The sequence below is a fragment of the Gymnogyps californianus genome, chromosome 1 (genome assembly GCF_018139145.2).
Source record: "Gymnogyps californianus isolate 813 chromosome 1, ASM1813914v2, whole genome shotgun sequence".
Taxonomy (NCBI): Eukaryota; Metazoa; Chordata; class Aves; order Accipitriformes; family Cathartidae; genus Gymnogyps; species Gymnogyps californianus.
Window position 1 is genome coordinate 86,138,241 of NC_059471.1, and position 21,877 is coordinate 86,160,117.

The 21,877-nt window shown below is 40.1% G+C and overlaps 1 protein-coding gene across 2 annotated transcripts in view; it reads right to left on the reverse strand.

Moving 5' to 3' along the window:
- The window catches only part of SH3KBP1 (SH3 domain containing kinase binding protein 1), a 236,120-nt gene that overhangs the window by 26,056 nt on the left and 188,187 nt on the right, over positions 1 to 21,877 (reverse strand). Inside the window, exons 9-11 of one of the 2 annotated variants that reach the window (XM_050915197.1) lie at positions 11,267 to 11,368; positions 7,467 to 7,518; positions 3,468 to 3,548 (exon numbers count right to left, since the gene is read on the reverse strand). In XM_050915197.1, the coding sequence (XP_050771154.1) occupies positions 3,468 to 3,548; positions 7,467 to 7,518; positions 11,267 to 11,368 (235 nt within the window). Of the gene's footprint in view, positions 1 to 3,467; positions 3,549 to 7,466; positions 7,519 to 11,257; positions 11,369 to 21,877 lie in introns of both variants that reach the window. The other variant, XM_050915196.1, reaches the window with a different exon arrangement.

Sequence of the window (21,877 nt, forward strand, 5' to 3'; positions counted from 1 at the left end):
AAAAGCTAGGGGGAGGAGGAGGAAGGGGGGCCATTCATTTGTTTACGTTTGTCTTCCAGAGCAACTGCTACACGTACTGAAACCCTGCTTCCCGGGAAGTGGCCGAACATCGCGTACTGATGGGAAGTAGAGAATAAAATCTTTCGTTTTCCTTTGCTTTCGCGCGCGACCTTTGCTTCTGCTTTATTAAACTGCCCTTATCTCGACCTACAAGCCTTTCATTTTATTTTCTCCCCCTGTCCCGTTGAGGAGCGGGAGTGATAGAGCAGCTTTGGTGGGCACCTGGCATCCGGCCAGGGTCAACCCACCACAGTCCTTTTTGGCGCCCAACGTGGGGCAAGAGGGATTCGAGATAAGGATAGTAATTGGGAGAGGTAACGGGCAAAACATGGACTGAATAATGTTAGAGAGCAGAATGATCGTGGGGAATTTTGATTGTTGTAGTTGTGGTGAAGGGACGAGGGGTGGATTGTGTGTAAATTGTCCACTTTTGTTTGGTGTTATGATGATGTTATTTTGATTTTGGTGTGGGGAATTCTTTTTTTGTTGATGTGAGTGAAGTTTGTGAAGATTGTGAAGATTGTGTGATGAATGTGGATTTTAATGATAATTCTTAAATACGTGATTCACAGAGGCGAGGGGTGGAATGTATTGGGTTTGCGTGGCAAGGTTTTGGTAGCGGGGGGGCTACAGGGGTGGCTTCTGTGAGAAGCTGCTAGAAGCTTCCCCTATGTCCGATAAAGTTAATGCCAGCGGGTTCCAAGACAGACCCGCCGCTGGCCAAGGCCGAGCCCATCAGCAACGGTGGTAGCGCCTCTGGGATAACATATTTAAGAAAGGGAAAAGAAGTTACAGGGGAGTTGCAGTTGCAGCCAGAGAGAGCGGAGTGAGAAGATGTGAGAGGAACAACTCTGCAGACACCAAGGTCAGGGAAGAAGGAGGGGGAGGAGGTGCTCCAGGTGCCGGAGCAGAGATTCCCCTGCAGCCCGTGGTGAAGATCATGGTGAGGCAGGCTGTCCCCCTGCAGCCCATGGAGGTCTACGGTGGAGCAGATAGCCACCTGCAGCCCATGGAGGACCCCACGCTGGAGCAGGTGGATGCCCGAAGGAGGCTGTGACCCCGTCGGAAGCCCACGCTGGAGCAGGCTCCTGGCAGGACCTGCAGACCCGTGGAGAGAGGAGCCCACGCTGGAGCAGGTTTGCTGGCAGGACCTGTGACCCTGCGGGGGACGCAGGCTGGAGCAGTCTGTTCCTGAAGGACTGCACCCTGTGGATGGGACACATGCTGGAGCAGTTCGTGAAGAACTGTAGCCCGTGGGAAGGACTCACGCTGGAGGAGTTCGTGGAGGACTGTCTCCTGTGGGAGGGACCCCACGCTGGAGCCGGGGAAGAGCGTGAGGAGTCCTCCCCCTGAGGAGGAAGGAGCGGCAGAAACAACGTGTGATGAACTGACCCAAACCCCCATTCCCTGTCCCCCTGCGCCGCTCGGGGTGGGGAGGAGGTAGAGAAAATCAGGAGTAAAGTTAAGCCTGGAAGAAGGGAGGGGTGGGGGGAAGGTGTTTTTAAGATTTGGTTTTACTTCTCATTATCCTCCTCTGATTTGACTGGTAACAAATTAAACTAATTTTTCCCCAAGTCGAGTCTGTTTTGCCCGTGACGGTAATTGGTGAGTGATCTCCCTGTCCTTATCTCGACCCACAAGCCTTTCATTTTATTTTCTCTCCCCTGTCCAGCTGAGGAGGGGGAGTGATAGAGCGGCTTTGGTGGGCACCTGGCATCCAGCCAGGGTCAACCCACCACAAAAACAAACATGTAAACATGTTTGCCACACCATAGGAAACCTGATTCGTCTTAAAGAAAGAACAAAACTCTCAAAGGGACTCAAGTTTCGCTCTCTGTATCCTACTATGTCAACACCCCACCTCCCTTGACAACGCTGTCTATGATATGTCGTGAATATTACACCTCTGTATACTTGTAAGAGGTCTTGGGAATGTTACAGGGAATTACTTAATGGGTTCTAGGTTTCAGTCTGAGAGGATCATGGAATAAATCACCAGAAACACAATCCACATTAGATTTGGAATAGTCCAGTAAGTGACTGTTTTTCACAGGCATATACCCTTTTTCAGTACACTTTCAGTTGATGCAATCATTGGGTCCTCTGTAACATTGAAGCTTTTCCAGCGTATTGTGTAATTTTTACACACTTACTCCTGCGACAATTTATACTATGTCAGTGTCCAAGAATCTAAACTACGTATGAGGGACGGGCTAGGCAGCGTACCAACACACAGCGTAAAGAACATTCCTATGCCACCCCTGCTGCCACACCACACCAAACAATTCCTGCCACTCCTCGGTACTCCAGAAATGTAGGCATGACTCCTATGGCCTCTTTTCAACATTTAGAAAAGTTACAGATATTTATACCCTGGGACAGTAACATATTTAAACTTCCTTCACCGTTTTGACAGTTGGCTTTGTAAATCCAAAAATGGAAAGCAAAGGGGTTTACTGTTAAGATAACCACAGGAAACAGCGCACATAACCAAAAGTAAACATATGTAGATGAAAGTGCTAAAACACCTGTCAGATTGCTAAGACATATATCCAGAAACAGATCTTGGTGCAAAGTCTGAATATTCTGGCACTAAATTATAACTGCATATTATACATTTAGTCATGTGCATACACGTGCCTTTTAAAAGACTGCAAGTTCAAATACTTAAAAGTTAAGAAATCCCATAAATAAACTTGTCTGTACAATCTAATAGTCCACTTAAACATATGAAACTTGACACCATCTTCAATTAGAGAATCAATGTAACTGTTTTCCCCAAACTATTCAGAATGCACGATGAACACAATAAAACCATTAAAGGTTTAATTCGCTTGTCACTGCTCTGTGTGGTACTGTGCCCCATTTCTTGCAATGCTCAAACCTGGCTTTGAAGACAGAATTTTTTCATTTCTTCACAGGCTTGCCTATGACTTTTGTGACTATGATAATGGGGTGATTCATAAGCATGAATGACTGTATCTTCACAAAACCCCTCTGTGATGCAGGAAAACCAACCCTGCTTTTAACTAGAGAACCAAGGCATATAGATGTTAAGAAAAAAGTACACACTAATCTAGGGTATCTTACTCGATCAAGGACCTGGGTTTTACTGAGCACAGAGCTTTAGACAGCATTTTATGTATTGAGAGCATATCTCCCCTTGACTTCAGTTGAGGCTGCAAGTACTTAACAGCTCTGGATTGGTACAATTGAATACCCTGAATTTGGTCCAAAAGCAACAATGAGATCCTTTCCAAAATGCATATCATCACAGATCTATCCAAGTGGGAAATAAACATCCAAGCAATACACTTAATGAAAACAGAGACTGGGAAATGAGGATGTGCATCAGTTCCATTTCCCCGTCTCTCTGCAGACAGCAGGCAGGAAAGCACATTTCATACCTTTTTCTTCTGTTCGAGTAGGAAGACATTCTGGCCGTTCAGGAGGTACCTTTTTGATTTCATGCTTTCGATCCGTAGTACCTGTCAAAGAAAGGAAAATTTGGAATTCTGAACAAGCCAATAAACATGGCCACATAAGATTTAATTCTGCAATTTCTTAGGCTTTTTACATTCTCCAATTTGAAAATGGCTTGCTAAAACTGAACATAAAACTAGTTTCAAGTATTTGCTTACACCATAATGACAAAAAAGCAATTGGATGTTTATGTTTTCACAGTAAAGTTCACAGTTTCCAAAGCATGCACCTCAAAAGAATAGGCACTTTCAGACCATTCTGTGAAAAAAAAAAAAAAAATTCAATAACTACAGATTTTTAAATGTGGACAGATCCTTTACCATTGTAGATATACTTAACTGAAGAGCAATTCAACAGTGTGGAGAATCATTAGGAATAAATCAATTAATTGGGCATTTCTGCCAAGAGAATACTTAATATAGACAAATATAAAGGGCCTATTTTACATTATGTTAAACCCCCCCTCTTTTTCACCTCTAGTACTAGCTGTTCACTTCCACATATTAGAAGGATGAGAATAGTAGTACCGACAGTATTCTGCAGGACTATTTTAATTGACAGCTTTTGGCCTGGAGGTGTAAGCCTCTGCCGCCTTCTGCCTCTGTATTAGAGACCCTGACATACTGACTTCTGTTGCTACAACGAATATGGGAACTTGTGGCACCAACAATGGGAAGATTTTGCAAAAATTTCCTGGCACATGCAAGATGCAATCTTCTAGTTCCCGTATTATAAGAAATGCTTTACTGGATATTGGCTTCGCTGCATTGGCTAGCTATTAGGTGCTAATGCCATTTCAACTTAGTAGTGTTAAAAACTGCTTTAGGTAACACTATTAGTATTTCAGTAAAAATTACAGTAGATGACATCCAAGTAAAGCAAAGGAGGCAGGGCAGGGAACACAAGGCAATTTTTTGCTTCAATCTATTCTATTATATGCAGTTCTCAAGTACATTTACATTTTCTCAATGTGCTGTCACAACTGTCTTCTGCAGCTGGTTCCTAGAAATCAGTACTCATCAGGGTAAATTGCTCATCAGTGGTGATCACCGGCCATTGTTTCTTTATATAACTGTGCTGTTGGACAGGCAACACTTGTATCACTTATCATGTCAATAAATAATACTGAATTGCCATTTTACGGTTGGATTTGATGATCTTAAGGTTCTTTCCAAACTAAATGATTCTGTGATGCTATGAAAAATACTTCACTCCTGAGATGAAAAACTGTTGCTAGAAACCAATTAAAGCCTTTCTAAACACAAGTTATGCAAAGCACAAGTCAACATATTGATAATCTTGCACATACTAGGGTGTTCAAGGAAAAAAGAGACACAAGTCTATATACCTAATTACAGTAAGATTAATGGTCATCATTAACACACAGAGGGACATTCTCAGGCCACTTCTAAAACAATGAGCCTGCAAACACTGAGGAGCTCCCATGCTCAGGTGTACTCCCTACTTGGGTTGTGACCTCCAAACTAATCAGTACCCAGGTAGGCACCATGATCCTGCCTTACCTGCCAGGAGAAGGTCACCTGCAAGGAAGCTATGGTAAACTCCGTACCAGCTCCAAGAGGGACTCAAAAGAGTATTCCCACCCTCCAGTCTAGATGCAGGTGTATTGCTTATCCCAGCTACCCAGTGAAATGCCTGCTGCTTTTGAATGACTATGTAAAGGACTCATGCTCCTAACTTTGGTTCTCCAGTTTTCACCTTACTTTGTAAAGTAGCCCAGCACAGACGGCCCTGGTAGTTTACTGCTGTGCAGAATTTGGCAGTACAGCCAAACTTTCACCTATACTATCATACAAACTAGACACCTCCTTTACATATGTGCTGCTTGTACTACAAAGACCAATTCTAATCCTCTGCTATGATTTTATGCTCTGCATCAGAAAATACTGATATTTAATTATTTAGGCTGCAACTGACAGTGCTCAATTTATTCATCACACTATGACTCGTTAAATATGCAGAAACATTACTGGAAATTGTTACTTACTATCAACAGTAAGGCCTGACATGGGTAAAATACAGTGTTATCTCAGTACGGTGATAATTTGACGAAGTAGAGGATGTCAGGATGGTAATAAACATAGGATGATTTTCACTTCTAAATACATATCAGAAGAAACTCTTGTGCATAATCAGCCAGGACTCGTCAAAGACTGAGTATGAAAACAAAGAACAGCAATAGCCTTGGCTTTGCCATAGACTTAGACGGCCTTAATCAAATTGTCTGCATCCTTTATGCATGCGTTTTTCCTTCTGAAAATGGGCACATTATCCTGCTATGGTGACACAGCTAATGTGTTGGATGCAAACAGGTACAAACATATTAAAGGTATCATTCTCTAATTATAGGAGTATAAATTGAAAGAAACATAATGTTTTATAGAGCTTTTCCAAAACGTGTCAGGCTGTAAGGTCAGTTGTCACTGAGACATATTTAGTATGCAACCACCACTAGATGGCAAAGTTATACTGCTCTCTCTGGACACTGTTACTTGCTGATCTTAAGATCAAATCTGTGTTTTTAGGCGTCTCAGGACAGAGTGAAGAATAAACCATGGCTGTCAATAAGCAAACCAAGTATTTATAGTCATGATTCTGTAGTCAAAGAACTGCTTGACAAATTCAAACTAGTTAAATTATACCCTATTGATTCACAGTAAATTGTACACTGGTGTAACTTGTTCTTCTATTAATAGATCAAGACTGCTGGAGAGGGAAATTTACTTTTTAAAACACTGAAAGCTGGAACAGACCACAGTGACAAGAAAAATAACCTGGCTAGACTGGATGTGTTCATTTTGCTTTCTTAATGTGTGCCAGTAGTGGGGGAAGTGGTAGTGCTGCTGCAGAATTTTAACAAACTAACTGGAGTTAAGGGATTAAAGAATTCCAGCCATAGTTATGTTTCCACCACAACTGCAATACAAATGAAAATTCTGAGAGCATCCCATGCCTCGTGATTTGTGATTTTACATGAATGGAACAGGAATTTGGTTTCTGAGGTCAGAACTGTCAAGTGCGTAGATACTTCAACTGTTTCTAAGTTTCATGGAAAAAATAAACCATGCAGGCACTTTTGAAAATTTGTATTGAGAGGTCACTTTAAAACTGCAAATAAAAGTGGTTTCAGCTCTCAGTATTTATACACAATTCAGTCTAACATATTCCAAAACCAGCTTTGCTAGCACTCATCCGTTTGGAAAACATAATCAGCCCCTTAACACATTTGCAACTACCATTATCTACACCATTATCTACATAACCAGATTCAGGATAACTCCTTTAAGTTTTATACTTATGGCTATAAAGCATTGAAAACCAAGAACCTAACTATGGCACAGAACCTAGAGACAGACAGACAGCTCCAGCATTCATGCAGATCTGAGAGATTTAGACTGCAACTCAGATGGGGCCACTGTATTACAGCCAAGTTCTCTGACACTATCTTATAGATATGCAAAAAAGCTCTTTATCTCTGGAATAAATCAGATCTGTAGGTGCAAAGTGAATGCAGTTTCCTTCTGCAGGTATTATTAGACCCCAACATATTTGGTCTATACTGCACACAGTGGACAGAGACATGCACACAATCACCTTCAGTCAAGGAATGGAACTGGAGAATTTAAAAACTGAAGTATCATGCTAGCTCCAAATTAACATGTTTAAGGGGCAAAATACAAGATTTTAAAATGGTGCAGATGGTTGCCTGCAATACATTTAAAAAGCACACCACAGTCTTTCAGGGTTGTCATCTTTTTGCAATTTGATTCTGATTTACTAGTTGTTGTCTAGACTCCTGCTTATCAATTTTGATACAGATGAATTCTATATAAATTTGAACACTTAATTTAGACTGAGATGTACTCACTGACATGTGCTGTACAAAATCAGCTGCACCTTACCTGATCCTTGTTTGATGACAGGAGCTGATGGAGGTGGTGGTTTCTTCGGTCTCTAAAATTTAATAACAGAAGAAAACAGATTGCTTCAAAATGCCTGTAAGTCTCATTCATACAAAGGTTGGAGTTAATCATACATTGCTTAACATTAATAATTACAAGACTTGAGACTACAGATCTGTCACATATTTCCCCTGAAATAACTTCATTAAAATGAATTTGAAGAGAGGTAATAGCATTGACAAATAAAATGACATTTTTCTACTTTTGCAATTGAAATGTCCTGCTGAGGGGGAAAAAAAAGTTCAGTTTATGTGCCTTAAGATTAAAGAAATACATGACCTTTGGGTTACTGAAGAAACCTATTTATTTAAAATTTAATCTTGTAAATATTCCAACCCATTTTGGAAAAAACAAACACAAAAAATCAGCTCGATGTGGCAAAACCTGAAGTGTGTTTTTTCAGACTCATGAATGGGGCAAAAATGAAGAACACAGGAAATGCTGCAAAAGTGACATTTTACTCACTCACTGTGATATATTTACAGCTCCAATTGTGAAAGACAGTTATCAGAGTTTTAGATGTTTGGTAAAATGAAATAAATTATTCCAACCAATCTGTACTTTTTACTTTTACTTTCTCTGTTATGACCATTTTCCTAAGAGATCTGTAATGGTATGGCTGAGCAACATGATCACCAAATCAGCACCAGAACCATTTCTCTTCACCTGCAGGCTAGGGGAGGAGTGGCTTTTCTTGGTGTTTGTGTACGCACACACACTATACTGGCATTCACCATATATATCTTGGAATGAATACAAAAACAAATGGAGCGCCATGCCAGATCAAATGACGTACCTTAACACTCACTCTTAAAAAAATAATAATAATAATAAAAAAATATTGAGAATAAAGCCTAAGTAAAAATTAATAATTGTTTTCTTCATATGTCCGTCCTTTTTTCTGAGCCTTATTTCCCTTCCTACAGATTGATCGCAATCACTGTCACTACATTGCTGGCTATGCAACACTGCATATTGTCTTGTGGAACTGCCTATAAGGTGATGTTTCCAGATATGCATAGCTTTGCCAAACTTCAACCAACCATTTAGGTTGATAGTTTCTATCAAACTCATGTTTATTTTTTTTCCCCTATTATTTTCTATATATCTGCCAAATGGCTCACCTACTTTCAAGAAAGATCAATTATTTTGCTCACTTGCAGTAATTAGTTCAGCCTCTGCCCTAGAACTCTCAAGTCTTGGTCTGAATGTTGACAGGGAGCAGGTTTTCTGTGAAGGCTGAGCCCTTGCCACTCACCCTTCCTGGGGATCTCTCTCAAACCTAGCACGTGTACTCATCTCTGGAGAAAAAAAAAAAAAAACAGTTTTGCACAGACTGAGTAAGCCTAACAGCTTAAATCTCTGAAGTTGCCATCCTGCAAGCCTCAGGTTTCTCCTACCACCTTATCCTAACCAGATCACCTCCTGTCACCAACCTGAGAAAGCTGTGACCAAGAACTCAGGAGCTCAGAATGATCTTCCCTAGCCTGGTTGCCATGGGCCATCGTCCATGAACAGTGAGTCCCTTACACTCTCAGAGACACTTCTGAATTTAGGCAACATGGTCTAAATGCAGAAAAGCGCAGAAAAATGTGGAAAGAAGACAGGGACAATGAATTTCTTGTGATAGCAATTGGAGGTTTAGTTGATAATGGCTGCAGAGTGAAACAGTTGGTGCTGAGGATCCAACAGCACAATACACACATTTGGGGCTTTATCCTGTAGTGGTGTGAGCCTGATCCCATTGACTGTGCATAGGTCAGCAGCTGGAACATATGAGGTGCACTCCTTTAGCACATCTTTTGGCCTAGTTCCCATCTGAAAGGAGTCTAGTTCATGTCCCCTGAGACCTGTCTTCGAGGCAAACCAAAGCACAGTAAGTGCAGATGGACAAATGAGAGATTCACTACAAATCCCACCGAGAAGGTGATGGAGACAGACTAGAAGTGAAGCCAACAGAAAGGAAACCAGGACTGGTTGGACAAGAGAACAAAACTACAGAGCAGGGACAAAGAGTGAGGAGGGAGAGGAAAACAAGCTGGATAAAGAAATTGGGTGTAGGGATAGAAAGTAAATCCAGATGGTGATTTAGACTCAGGTAGTGAGCTCAGGGGAAAATCCTGTAATTGAGATCACCTGAGAGGTGGAGACTGGGACTAGGCAGTGAATAGAAAAGGCCTGTGACAAATAGCCATGTGTGGAAAAGAGTCAGGATTGGAAAAGTGGGGACTGAACAAGGAGACGGGAAAAGATCCCAAGCTTTTGTTCAACAAGCAGAAGAACTACTGCAACAAATACTTTCAGACCATGGGATGGAATCCAAGGTTTCTGGATCACATCAGAAAATACCTGACAAAACCACTGGAAAAGTATCAATTTCCTTCCCTTTTAGCACTGATTCAAGCAAAGACAGACAGTCTATAGTCCTACCAGTTACTTACTCATGTGGCCAAATCTGTGCCATTTTAAAAATTAATAAAATTTTATTCTCCACATTTACAGCAAACCTAGCTGCAATTTCTAAGTGTCTGAATATTTAATTTATTCTACAAGTTATATTCATCATACTCTAAAGAAAAAAAACACTTAAAGATATATAATTTATAAGTTCAAAAAGATGGAATAAATTTCACCACAAAAAAAATGGATAAGAGTAAAGATTTTTTTCTTCTATAATAGGCTCACTATGTCTTAAGGTTTATGATTTCTGCCTCTTCTGGAAATCACCTTCTTTTATTATTAGGCCTAAAGCCAGGATATCCACTCTGCTGTGGAATTGCATTTTCATCTCCCGCAGTTTTTGCTGCTCTTCTACCTTAATTTTCATTAATTATGATGTTAGCTTCTGTGAGTTGTTTAATAGTTGCTTTATTATGCTTTCCAAGTTATTTAATTTTTGCCTCCAGCATCCAATTTTATTGCCAAAGATTGAAGCTGAGTGTCAGTAAGTCCCGGTTTTATCACAGAAGGCTTACACTGTCACTGTGAAATACTCATAAAAGGCTGATTGCAAGCTCGTAATATCCCACTGATGACTGAAAAGGTTCCTAAAAACGGAATGAACTTTTGGGGGAAGTAATCCATTACTTTATTCTAGGAAGCTGCAGGATTTCTAGATATTGTTTGGCAAATAACAACGCCGTCTCTTTCAAATAAATAGAAGTTGAAAAAGCTTCTGCATAGATTTTATACCTTCTTTTTTAATAATTCTGAGAGAGACAAAGAAACACATGCCCCTGAGATACCAAAAGCTCACTGTTGTCTTTCAAATCTCACAGTTAAAATTTCATCCTTTTCATTCTGGAACAGTGCTTGACTGCTGTCAATCAGCATGCAGGTGGTATGCTAACTTTTCGTATTCCACCACAAAAACAATGGAGAAGAGTTAACAATTCTGGTCATCATTGTATCACCTGACTCAGCAAATTACCCTGGAACCTCCAGGTTCCTCTCTCTCTCAAACTTAGGACGCAGGACAGAGGGCTTTCAGAGCGACGCAGTGGAGGCAGACTGACTAGATGGGCCAATCAAATCCTTTGAAGAAACTCCATAATATGACTTTGAGTGCCACGCCGTCTCTTCATGGATGTTTTGTAACCCAGAAATTTGTTTCCTTTAACTTTTTTTGCTACTAAGTTAGAAATAAAACTTTGTCAAAATCACATATCTGAAAGAGAATTTCTTTCAACTCCATTTTCATTCTGTATTCTAAAGTGAAAATGAAAGAATACATTGCTTACCTCTTTTTCAAAATCAGAAGGAAGAAGCTTGACAAAGTTATCTGGAAACACACCTCGTCTGCCATTGAGTTCTCCTTCCCACCAGCCCACATCAATGCAATCCTACAAAATAGTAAAATAAAATGAAAACCACAATGTGCTTGTGTGTTGAATAGATTTGTGTGCTGAAGTGCTCTTTTGCATCATGTCCTGCCTTTTTGCTAGAACACGACAATTTACTGGAGTGCCAGGTTAACAGGGTAATCTACCAGGTAAAAACTTCAGTAATCACCCCGCATTACATTATCACATGGAGCAGCTAGGAAAGAATAATAAACATGCTGTAAGAGCTCAAGAGCTTGTCTGTGTCTAAAGCAAAACACTATTTCACCATTTGAGCTATTAAACCAGTAAGCATTTTGAGCACTTTTGATACTACTACTCTCTGACTTCATTTTACAGAAATAACTTAATTAAACATCATACATCCCAGGAGGTAAAAAGGCTCCTTTATTTCCCATACTTTCAAGAAAAGCTTGACACATTAGAATTATTAAATTTCATCACAGTCCAATTAAGAAGGCATTATACACCTGATCAATATCAATCATCACCTTTTTCTGCAGCATTTTTGAGCAGCACAATGCAGAGTGTGTTGCAAAACAATGTATAGCTAAATGCTCGCAATAAGTGACCTACTATATCAGTGAGTCTAAATGATGAAAAAAATAGTACAGCTATTTTGGTAATTAATAATAATAGTAACAGAAGCCACAACTATTTTAGAGAAGGTTAAAATTGTTCCTTAAGTCCTGGATGGTAAGCTCCATGTTCACTTATTTTTGTGTTTGCTAAAGAGAACACTTCCAGTTGAGATTTTCCACATTCTTATTCTCTGAAAGCTGTAGCTGAACCAATTCAGCTGTTTTCCAAAACACAATTATGGCAAAGTCACCCATTGTCTGCTCAGTCTTAAAACCCTTTCAGCCAATTTTAGCAGTTGGCTCAGTACCAGGTTGGCCAACCTTTCTATCCTCTTGAGCAGTAGCCCTAAACCTTTGTGTGGCTCAGAGCCATGCAATAAATATTACACACCTGAGACATGAGGGAAAGGGAAATCCCACAAACAGTGCATGGGTTGGACATGACAAAAACTCACCAGGGATCCTCCCATTCTGTGACAGCCAGGGCTAAACAGGGTTGGGTTTACAGCTTGGATCCCACATCATCTGACAACATCAACCTTAAGCAATCACTGTGGCATCGCTGCTTCCACACCTACAGATCTGGACTGACCAAACCGTCTGCACCTGCCAGGTATATTCAGCTATCCTGGTAACAGAGCCACACTGGAACTGCTCAAGAGTTCAACTTCTTGGATGTTCCTATTCTAACATTTCTACTCCAACCCTGTGGAAACTCCCCCAGATTCAATGAAGTACTTTTGCTTTTCAAAAAATCACATTTCACCACTGTTCAGAAGAGATCAGTTGAAATTTAGCAGCTGTGTTCTCTGAATACTCGGTGGTACTAAGGTAGGTCTAACAGTTCTAGCTTGGGGCACGGTCACTGTTCCAGGTCATCCTGTGGTGAGGATTCTCCATCACTCACTGCTGCAGAAACTGAGTGATTCTTTCCCTGCAAAGACTTTATCTGGGCTGTGGAAAAAAGCATGATAATGTACAAAGCTGGCTCATTACAATCACCTGTCTCTTCTTGCTTTTCAGTAAAGTGAGAGTGAGCGAAAAAGTTGTGCTATCTGGAACACCAGAATATAGGGACAAGAAGGAACTGAGGGGTATGGATATAATAAAAGTAGGCAAGAGCGGGCAGGTAGTTTAGGAAAAAGGGAGAGGCAACAACATGCTCTAATAGGTTTTCACAGAGAACAAAGCAAGAAAAATTGGACAGAAGCAAATGAAACAGGCCAAACACTACAAGCTTCATATATGCTATGAGGCAACATCTCTCCAGAAACAGCACTGGATCAAGGGGTCCAGAATCTTAACATTCTTGTGGTGTGAGAAAATAGCTTTAAAAACACCAAGTGGAACTGCATGTCTTAGCACTGTTTATCTACACAATTTGGTTGTGAAGGCATACCTGTTGTGCAGTACATGTAAAAGCTCTAGGGTTAATAATGTCACATGCTCACCTCAGTCACTGTTGTAGCCATGTGTATAGGGGAACAGAATGTTAAATATTCATTAAAAGACAGATTCAGTTTTTTTTCAAGATGAGTATCCAAAATGAGCAAAGACTTTAAAATACAGCCACGCTGATCTTCGTTTCATCATCTGCCTAGGAACAATCATAGCATGCCCTCACAATTCAGAAAAGTTTTGAAGATAAATGCTTACAAAGCATCCGCACACTACAAAAGTACAGAGGGGAAGAAGTAAGAGGAAACAAATATTTCTTTGTTTAGAAGTAGTAAATAGTAGTTTAAATAGGGGAGAGGATCCACTGAAAAACATCTGAATGTGAATGGGCAACAAAAGATTGCATGACAACACATGCATGCAAAATAGCCTTGTTGTTACACTTCCATGAAATCATTTGTTTCAGCTGCTACAGGGATGACAGAATAATGCAAGTAAGCTTAATGAGGTGTACTTAATACCAAGAGAAGTCTTAAAAATATTGTTCACAATGACTGTGCTTGTTGGTATTTTTCTGTAAGTTATAATGCATAAACGTTGGATGCTATTTGAGAGAAAACAGACTAGCATTAAAGAAGATGATTGCTTTTATGTTTTGCGGGGTTTTTTTAGTTATTTTTCCATTCTAGGCTTCTTATTTAGCTTACTTAGTCCACCTTATCTCCTGAGATAGAGTACGTGCTAACTGAATACGCAATCTAAATAGCTTTGTTTCTTGCATCATATCTGTTTGGGGTGTTTACTTTTTTCCCCCCTCATATCTCAATATTTTACTCTGATGTAATCTGTTCCTGATCTACAAATGCAGGCACTGAACAATCCTTTCTTTCTTTTTCTGGTCGTCTTCTCTCATACTCAATTTGTGCTTTTCTCCCGCATTCTCCCTTCTCGTCAGCAGGGTGGCCTTCACCAAGGACGCTTATCTTTTCTACACCTTCCCAGGAGTTATTTAGGAGGTATTTACCAGTTCTGTTAGACTGTCAGGCCTTTGTTAGTGAACAGGGCTGATTCTTGACCAGCTGATGTGTTCAAAATATCTGCTGAGTGAATATAGGGCCCTATGAAGGACCGAGATAATCAGCTAGTCATGCATGGCACGGGCAGGCACTGTGCAGGATATTACTCTTACCGCAGAGCCAGCACCCCTCCTTCCTGATGTGAAGGCACCCTCCCACTTGGCTCTATCTACTTGCGCAGCCTAGTAACCAGTGCACTCAGCTGTTCTATCACATGGCGTGTTTTATAATGCCCTCCACCCCCTATGCCGCTAATCTGAAATTGCCAAAACATTTATGACCCAATTTAGATTTTGAAAAATATTAAGAATAATTCAAGCGTCCAGAGATGAAAAGCTTGTGCTTCAACTGATAGCATAGCTTAGTGCTAGCTAATAATCCTGACCAAACAACACACAACATCACATATATTCTTTTTAGGTCGGATTTTTTAATGCTCTTAGGAAACACAAATCTTACTCCTCCTTTTTATTAACACACATGAATTTTGTACTCAATGCTATTTTTAAAGCTCATTTGTTTTCATGAAGACGCTGTTTGTGTTACACATTCATTAATCCCAAACAGCTGCAGGTTTGCTTTTTTCTCCTCTCCAGCTTGTCGCTCAGGCTCATGCAGCCAATCACCACACTGGATTTTCATACAGTAAGTAAATCTTTAGGCAGTTTCTCTTTAATTTGCTCATTTACTTTATTTGCCAGAGACAAATGTGTCACTTCTGTGTCACTGAGCAAAAGGATAGAAAGAGATCTCAGAAATTAAAAGCTACAGACGAGATCTGGTTAAGAACCTCGGTGGTGGTGCCCTCCTGCTACCCACAACTGCAGGCTCGCTATGCCTCAGCAACCTCTGGAAGCCCACATACGATGCTGGCAGCATGTACATCTTCATCATGAGACAGACCACCATACAAGGATACCTGAGTTACAGCTGCACAAGCTGCCTCAAGTGCTAACAAATGACAGAGCTATGAAGCTCAATCAAGGCAACATGATTAAAACAACGTGGCTGCCTGTGAACATTGAGCAAAAGCTAGATCCCCATCAGCCATGTAATCCTAACCATATTGTCTTTTTTAATGTATATTCATGTGTTCAAGGTCAGCAAAATGGCTGTAATTTCAAAATGCAGATTTTATGCAAAAGCTGTCAAGCTATTAAAATCCAGTATCAATATTCCAAAATTTATTAACAAACCAAGTGGATCTCTGCTTTATCTCCATGTTATCCTTCCAGACTCAGAACAATGTAAACAGAAAAAAATCAGATGCTGAAATATCCGAAAAGTTCTATGAAAAAAGTGTATTCCAATTACTAAAAATGCATCTTAGTTTAATTTAAGAAAAAAAAAGGAAAACAAAAGATTTACAAAACTGAAAAGTAACACACAGCAAAAAAGTAGAAATTGTGTTTGACAGATACTAGAGTTCATCCAAGTTAGGTGGTAGCCAGGCCAACATTTAGCTACTTTAAAAATCAGCTCCTACCAAAGCCTGACTCAGAGGCTTTACTCGTGTACTCATTGCAGTGACAGTGCAATCAAATACCTTAGAGAAATCCACTACCGGTTCACACTGCCAAGCCTGTTTTCATTGTTCATGCAGAGGCAGATTCATGAAATAGAGAAAACAAAAATCTAGAGGGGAATTTTAGCATTTTCACATTGAAACACAAATCTTGGTTTTATCCTCATTTGCAGTGAAGTAGTTTTGTTCCAAAATCTTGTCTCTGATGAATTTAATTCAAATTACCTTTTAGACAATGAAGTAAAGGGAGGGAGGAGAGGCAAAATGAAAGAAGGATTGAAAAGCTCTTCTATAGCAGAATCAACATCCATTCTAATTCCAAGCTCAGCAGATCCCAAATAAGTGATAACAAACTCAATACATTTGATTTATTAGCAACATTCATTGTGTGGTAAGTATTAGGGTAAAGAATTGGACGAAACATAGTGATGAGAAAGACAGAGGTGTTGAGGAATTTTTGAGGAGGAATTTTTAAACTTTATAAGAAATAAATATTACACAAAATAGAAGGTACTAAAATGTCAACCTGAGCTGGAATTCTTATGTAAGTAAGAAAAATATTGTAAGAGGCAAGGGTAAACGTGGGAGAAATGGCAACTACCAGAAAACAACTAGCTTTTGTCAACATGTTGCCAACAATTTTAAGGGTATACATAGGTGAACTAAAAAACACCAGTCCTCTGCTTGACCTGAAGAATAAGAGGGAGACAACTATCCTTCATGTAATTAGAAGTGAGACGTGCAAGCTGTGAAGAAAATTGTAAGAGGGAATCATCTGGAGAAAACAGACCTTTTTTTTGCAGAAGGAAATATTAAAACAACAGAAAAGAAGAAAACAAAATACAAACCCCAAACCAACGATAAGATAAGAAAGATAAGAACACAGCTCCACTCTGAAACATGTCTGTGGTGACTAAAAGAGTACGGGCGGAAGGGGGGGAAGGGAGAGAGATTCATGACTAGAGAGACCAGACAAAAGCCATGCAAAGATATTTTAACATACAGGCAAAGAAACTTTCCATTTGGAGCACCAGATTTTTCATACTGTTACTGAATGTAAGTGAAATACAGCGAAATACATAAGTAGGGTTGACAGCATAAGATCATGGCTTAGTCTCCTTTTAGCAACTGCAGTGATCCTGTAGCCACTCTCATACTGGCTAAGAAAAGCCATGAAACACTGGAGTCGTGCTTCCTCCTCTTCTGGGTGAAAGAATCACGACATTGCTTGGTCTCTTACGCACACAGTATCCTATATTAACAGTTTTCCTTAGCAGCAAAACTACTGCTCTTGCATTAGAACAAACACCATGCTGTTCCTTCCCTCAGTGCTCTCAACCCAACCGTAAAAAAGCAGAAGCCGGTGGAGATTGAACAAAAAGCCCCAGCATAAGGCACCTTATACTACATAGTCTTACAAATACTCCACTCACTGCACAGAAGCAGCTGTACCTAGACAGACGCTGCTGACAAGAGGCTAGCCCTAGTCATCTTCCCAGCCTAGGAGTACAGATGGTAACAAGACAAGAACACAAACTTCCCTTCAGTCAAACACCATCACTGGTTTTCTTTGGTGGTAAAAGGGGTGACAACGGAGGTTGATAAGGCAGAGCTGTCAGTCCCCCGCTAACTTGATCTCCACTTTACTAGCTGATACCACATTCAAGACCATGAAATTAAAAGATGCAAGTTCATACCCGGCAGGTGACACGTCTCTTGCATGCTGAGCCATGTCCCAGCTACAAGCCTGACGGTGACAGATTGCCCCGTCATGCAAACATGACTGAAGCCTCCCTCCTGGAAACACTCACAGCTTCACAGCCTCTCCCTCTGCTCCAAGCAGGCAGGAGATTCATATATCCCAAAGACAGAGGGGTTTTTATTTCATATAAAGTTCTCTCTCTTAAAAACCAGGCTTGGTTATTAGAGACAGGTTTACTTCTAGCCCACGCTGCTACTTGCACTCTAGGCCTGCGCCGGACAAAAGGATCACAAAGACAACCAACACTTTCTCTGTAAATGGAAAGCAGCACTTCTGGTTGTGAACACATTTATAATAAAAACTCATTATGTGGATTTTCTTCATTATTTTGCTAGGAGTCAATAAAGCATACAAGATTACTGTAATTTAAATGTCAGACATGCGCCAATCTGTTTTCTTCCAACTACTATGCATTATTTTACTTTTTTTTTCCTTTTTTTTTGCTTCAAGCCACTTACAGGAGAATTACTATGTGCTATGAGACTGTTCTTAATCACTTAAATAAAAACCAGTAGCTACTTGGCTCTCTGTTAAGTTATCATTATAGTTTTTCTCTTGCCTGTGTTCAGAAGCCCACGGGACTTGTATCTAGATCATCGCTGAAGCTGGCTGCAAATGCACTCAAGATTGTTCTCTCCAGCATCAGCAGCCGTCTGATACGCACTGGGAACCTACCAGTGGCTGAGCAACTTCTGCAGCTTTACCAAAATAGATGGAAACCTGAGAGCATCTGAGCAAGGCTGGTAGGGGCTGCCTAAATAACTTATTCAGCCACTCCACGAAGTACCGCACCGCCACAGCTGGCAGCGCATGAGGGGCATGGTAAAGGGTTGCAAGAGATGCAGAAACAGTTTTATGGCCAGGCAGGTCTTCACTGCTTCAGCCATGTTTTCCATTTATTTTAGGGGCAAAGATGTTTCCTGCCTTTTCCTCCAAAGCAACCAGGCCTTCAAGGCAGCACTCGCTCCCTCGTCTCTTGCTACCTTTGGAAAGACTGACCATTGCAGGGAGTGCCATGGCCCAAGGTCATCTCTCCCCTCCCTAACCTACCTTCCAAGCTGCCCCTAGAGAAGGGGAAGGCTTTTCTTGGTAAATGAGAGGTTCTTCCTATTCCCCAACGTCCCAAAACAAGTAACAAGCTATTTATTTATTTTCTCTCCTGTCCATGACTATAACTGCAGCTGTGTAAACTCTTGAAGAAATACATCGGAAAAAAGGCCGATCTTCTCATCTGTAAATAGGACTTCTGTTTTTCTGAGGGAGCTGATCACTGCGCAGGCTGGTCCTCTGAACACACTGCTACTTTGTAATACTGCTAAAATATGAACCCATAGTTTAGACATCAACCCGTAACTGCTCAATTTTCAGCTTTTCTGATTAGAAGTTTTTGATACAGAAGCATTTCATCATACAGATTTCATCATTATAGCTAGAATAGAAAGCAATGCCAAGAAAAAGAACAAGCAGGTCCTCAGAAAAGGCAGCTGCAAAGCATGTACTGTCGTATGCGTACTCTTGGAGTGCTCAGGTAACAAGTTTTCTGTTCATGCCAGTAGATGTACTTGCATGCATAGTCATCATTTATGGAGATCTTCTAAAAAACTGGCCTATGAGAATTATCTTTTTAATTTAAGATTTATAGGCTACTAAGCTTGAAATATACAATTGGCAAGCTAAATTTACAGAGTAAAAATTCAGACTATTCAGAGTCTTGAGATACATCATAATGGTGCAGGGTTTGAAAAAGTGAAATTTTCATGGTAGGATACGACAGTTTCACAGAAATCTCCACTAGAATACATAGTTCCTTGCACGATTTAAAAAAAAAAAAAATTTCCAGCAGTTGACAGTTGTATTCACCAAATGTCTGCCTTCCTTCTGCCCTTGTAAAGTTGGTTCTCATTACGAACAACGCTGAGCTGGTAAAATCACATTATTCAGAAAGCCATGAATACCTCTTACACTTGCACTGAGAGCTTTCATGTGTCAGCTCTGCTATGCTGGCAGCCGCACATTAAATTACTACTACCCTCATTGTAAGCATCTCTCTAGCAGTCTTTCCATGGCTGATAGCCAACCTCATAATTTAAAGAAAAACTAACCACCTTTAATGAGAACAAATGTGTCCACAGCACTTTTCAAGACATCATCCATACACACAGAGATATATGTAACATATAAAGGCTTCTGAATTTGAGAATTAAAGGCCTCATAGAAAGACAAATCTGAAGGACAAGCACTCTGCCATTGAGCGCACCCATGCAGAGCACCCGTGGGGCAGCACTGCTGCCTGCCTCTGGGCTCGACTGCAGCACCGGGGCCAAGAGGTCTCAACTCTCACAAATGCTGGAGAAGGCCACAGGACAGGCTCTGTGATTTTTAAAGTTGGTGTATGACACCACTGGGCAAAACCAATAATGTGCAGGGAAATTTCTACTTTTTTTTTTACCCTGTTATTGAGTAACTGCCTTGATTTAAATACATGGTCAGGTGTCAAAGATCAGCATTATTTTAGTAACTTTGAAATGAACTAAACAAAACCTGACCTCACACCGCATCAGATCTTCATTAATACAACCTTGTCATTAGGGAGAAACAACAAAATCATGTTAAAGCTGGGTGAAAAAAGCAGTTTAATAATATTCAAGAATGTTTCTTTAAAATTTCTTACTACATTCAGTATCATGATGCTGAAACCAAGACATAGCATTCTCAAAATCCAATTTTATTTTAAAAGTTAGAAAGTGATTGATTTTAGAGTCTTTATAAATTCTCATAAAACTGGGTAAAATACCTGTGAATGAAGGAAAGCATCTCTCCAGAGGCTTACATTACACCCACCTTGTGCTATCTAAGACTGTATTCAAAACAATCAAGCTTTGTTACTTATTCAGCTCAGTTACTGGGATTGAGACCTTACAGTATAGTGCAAAATTTGTTAAATACTTTGAAGAAAATGGCTATGATTTAAAGCATCTGGTTAATAATCAAGTACTCCTCAGCAGAAACATCATTTTAAAATCTGGCAATAAGGCAGAATGAATCTCTCAACAACTACCTAATCGAAGATCATTTAGATAAAAGAGACAGTGCAATAGACAATAAATTAGTCTTCCGAGGCAGTCCTGGAGAACATCCATTTTCCCTTTACATACACTTCCTTGCAAATACTCATAGATTATGAAATACTGAAAAAAAGTATGAGAGGAAACCTCCCAGTCTGGCTCTCTCTGGCCCCTAACCCAGGGATTTATCCTGCTTGGGTCCTCAGCCTATGTCCCAAAAGCCCCAAATCCTGCACAGATCCTTCCCAGCTCCTGTCAGCTCTCATGCCCAAGCCGTAGGGAACCTTACATCTGATAATGCCAGCTGCATCTTTTAAAGCTTAAGTCAAGCAGGTAAACTTGTCTTTATCCATAACCTCCAAGGCTCTACTAAGAATTTACCATTTCAGCATTGTATGGAAGGAAATGGGAGAGACCGTCAGAAATTAGACATTATTTCAGCTGTGGTTACACTAGTCTTTCCAGACACTGTTTTTTACTGGAAGGCACAAGAAGATACCTCTCCAGAAGACACAGTCTGTTAAAAAATTGGCCCAAATTATTGGGCCCTGCAAAAAAGAAACTGGCTGAGAATAACAAATGACCTGCAAAACCCAGGACATTAGAGTAGAGGATCTAGCAGACCAGATATATTTTGTCTGTTAAATCTGTTTCAGGCTAGATCTAACCTTTTGACTTTACACTCTGTGACTAAATAGTTTAATAATGAAGCTGAAATGCTTTGATGAAATATTTGTACAAACAGGAAAAATTATGTTGCTCATTGAACAAAACAATCTCTTCTGGGGATTCACTTCACTTGCAACGTTCAGTCAGCAGAATATCATGGAGAAATAAATATGTTCCACATCATAAAACTCTAGCACTCCAATACTCAAATTAAAACTAAATTAGCCAACACAAACACGAAAGGTGGTGCTAGTAACAGACATAATTTATGCCTCTGATAAGCCAAGATATAATATTTACGTAATTACATTTTTTGTATTTAGAGAGATTATAAAAACATAGAACAAAAAATTTGAAGGATTATTTAATGCTGTTACTACTTAGATCACAGACATCTTAGGACCAGGGTCCTAATTACAATTACAAATTACTT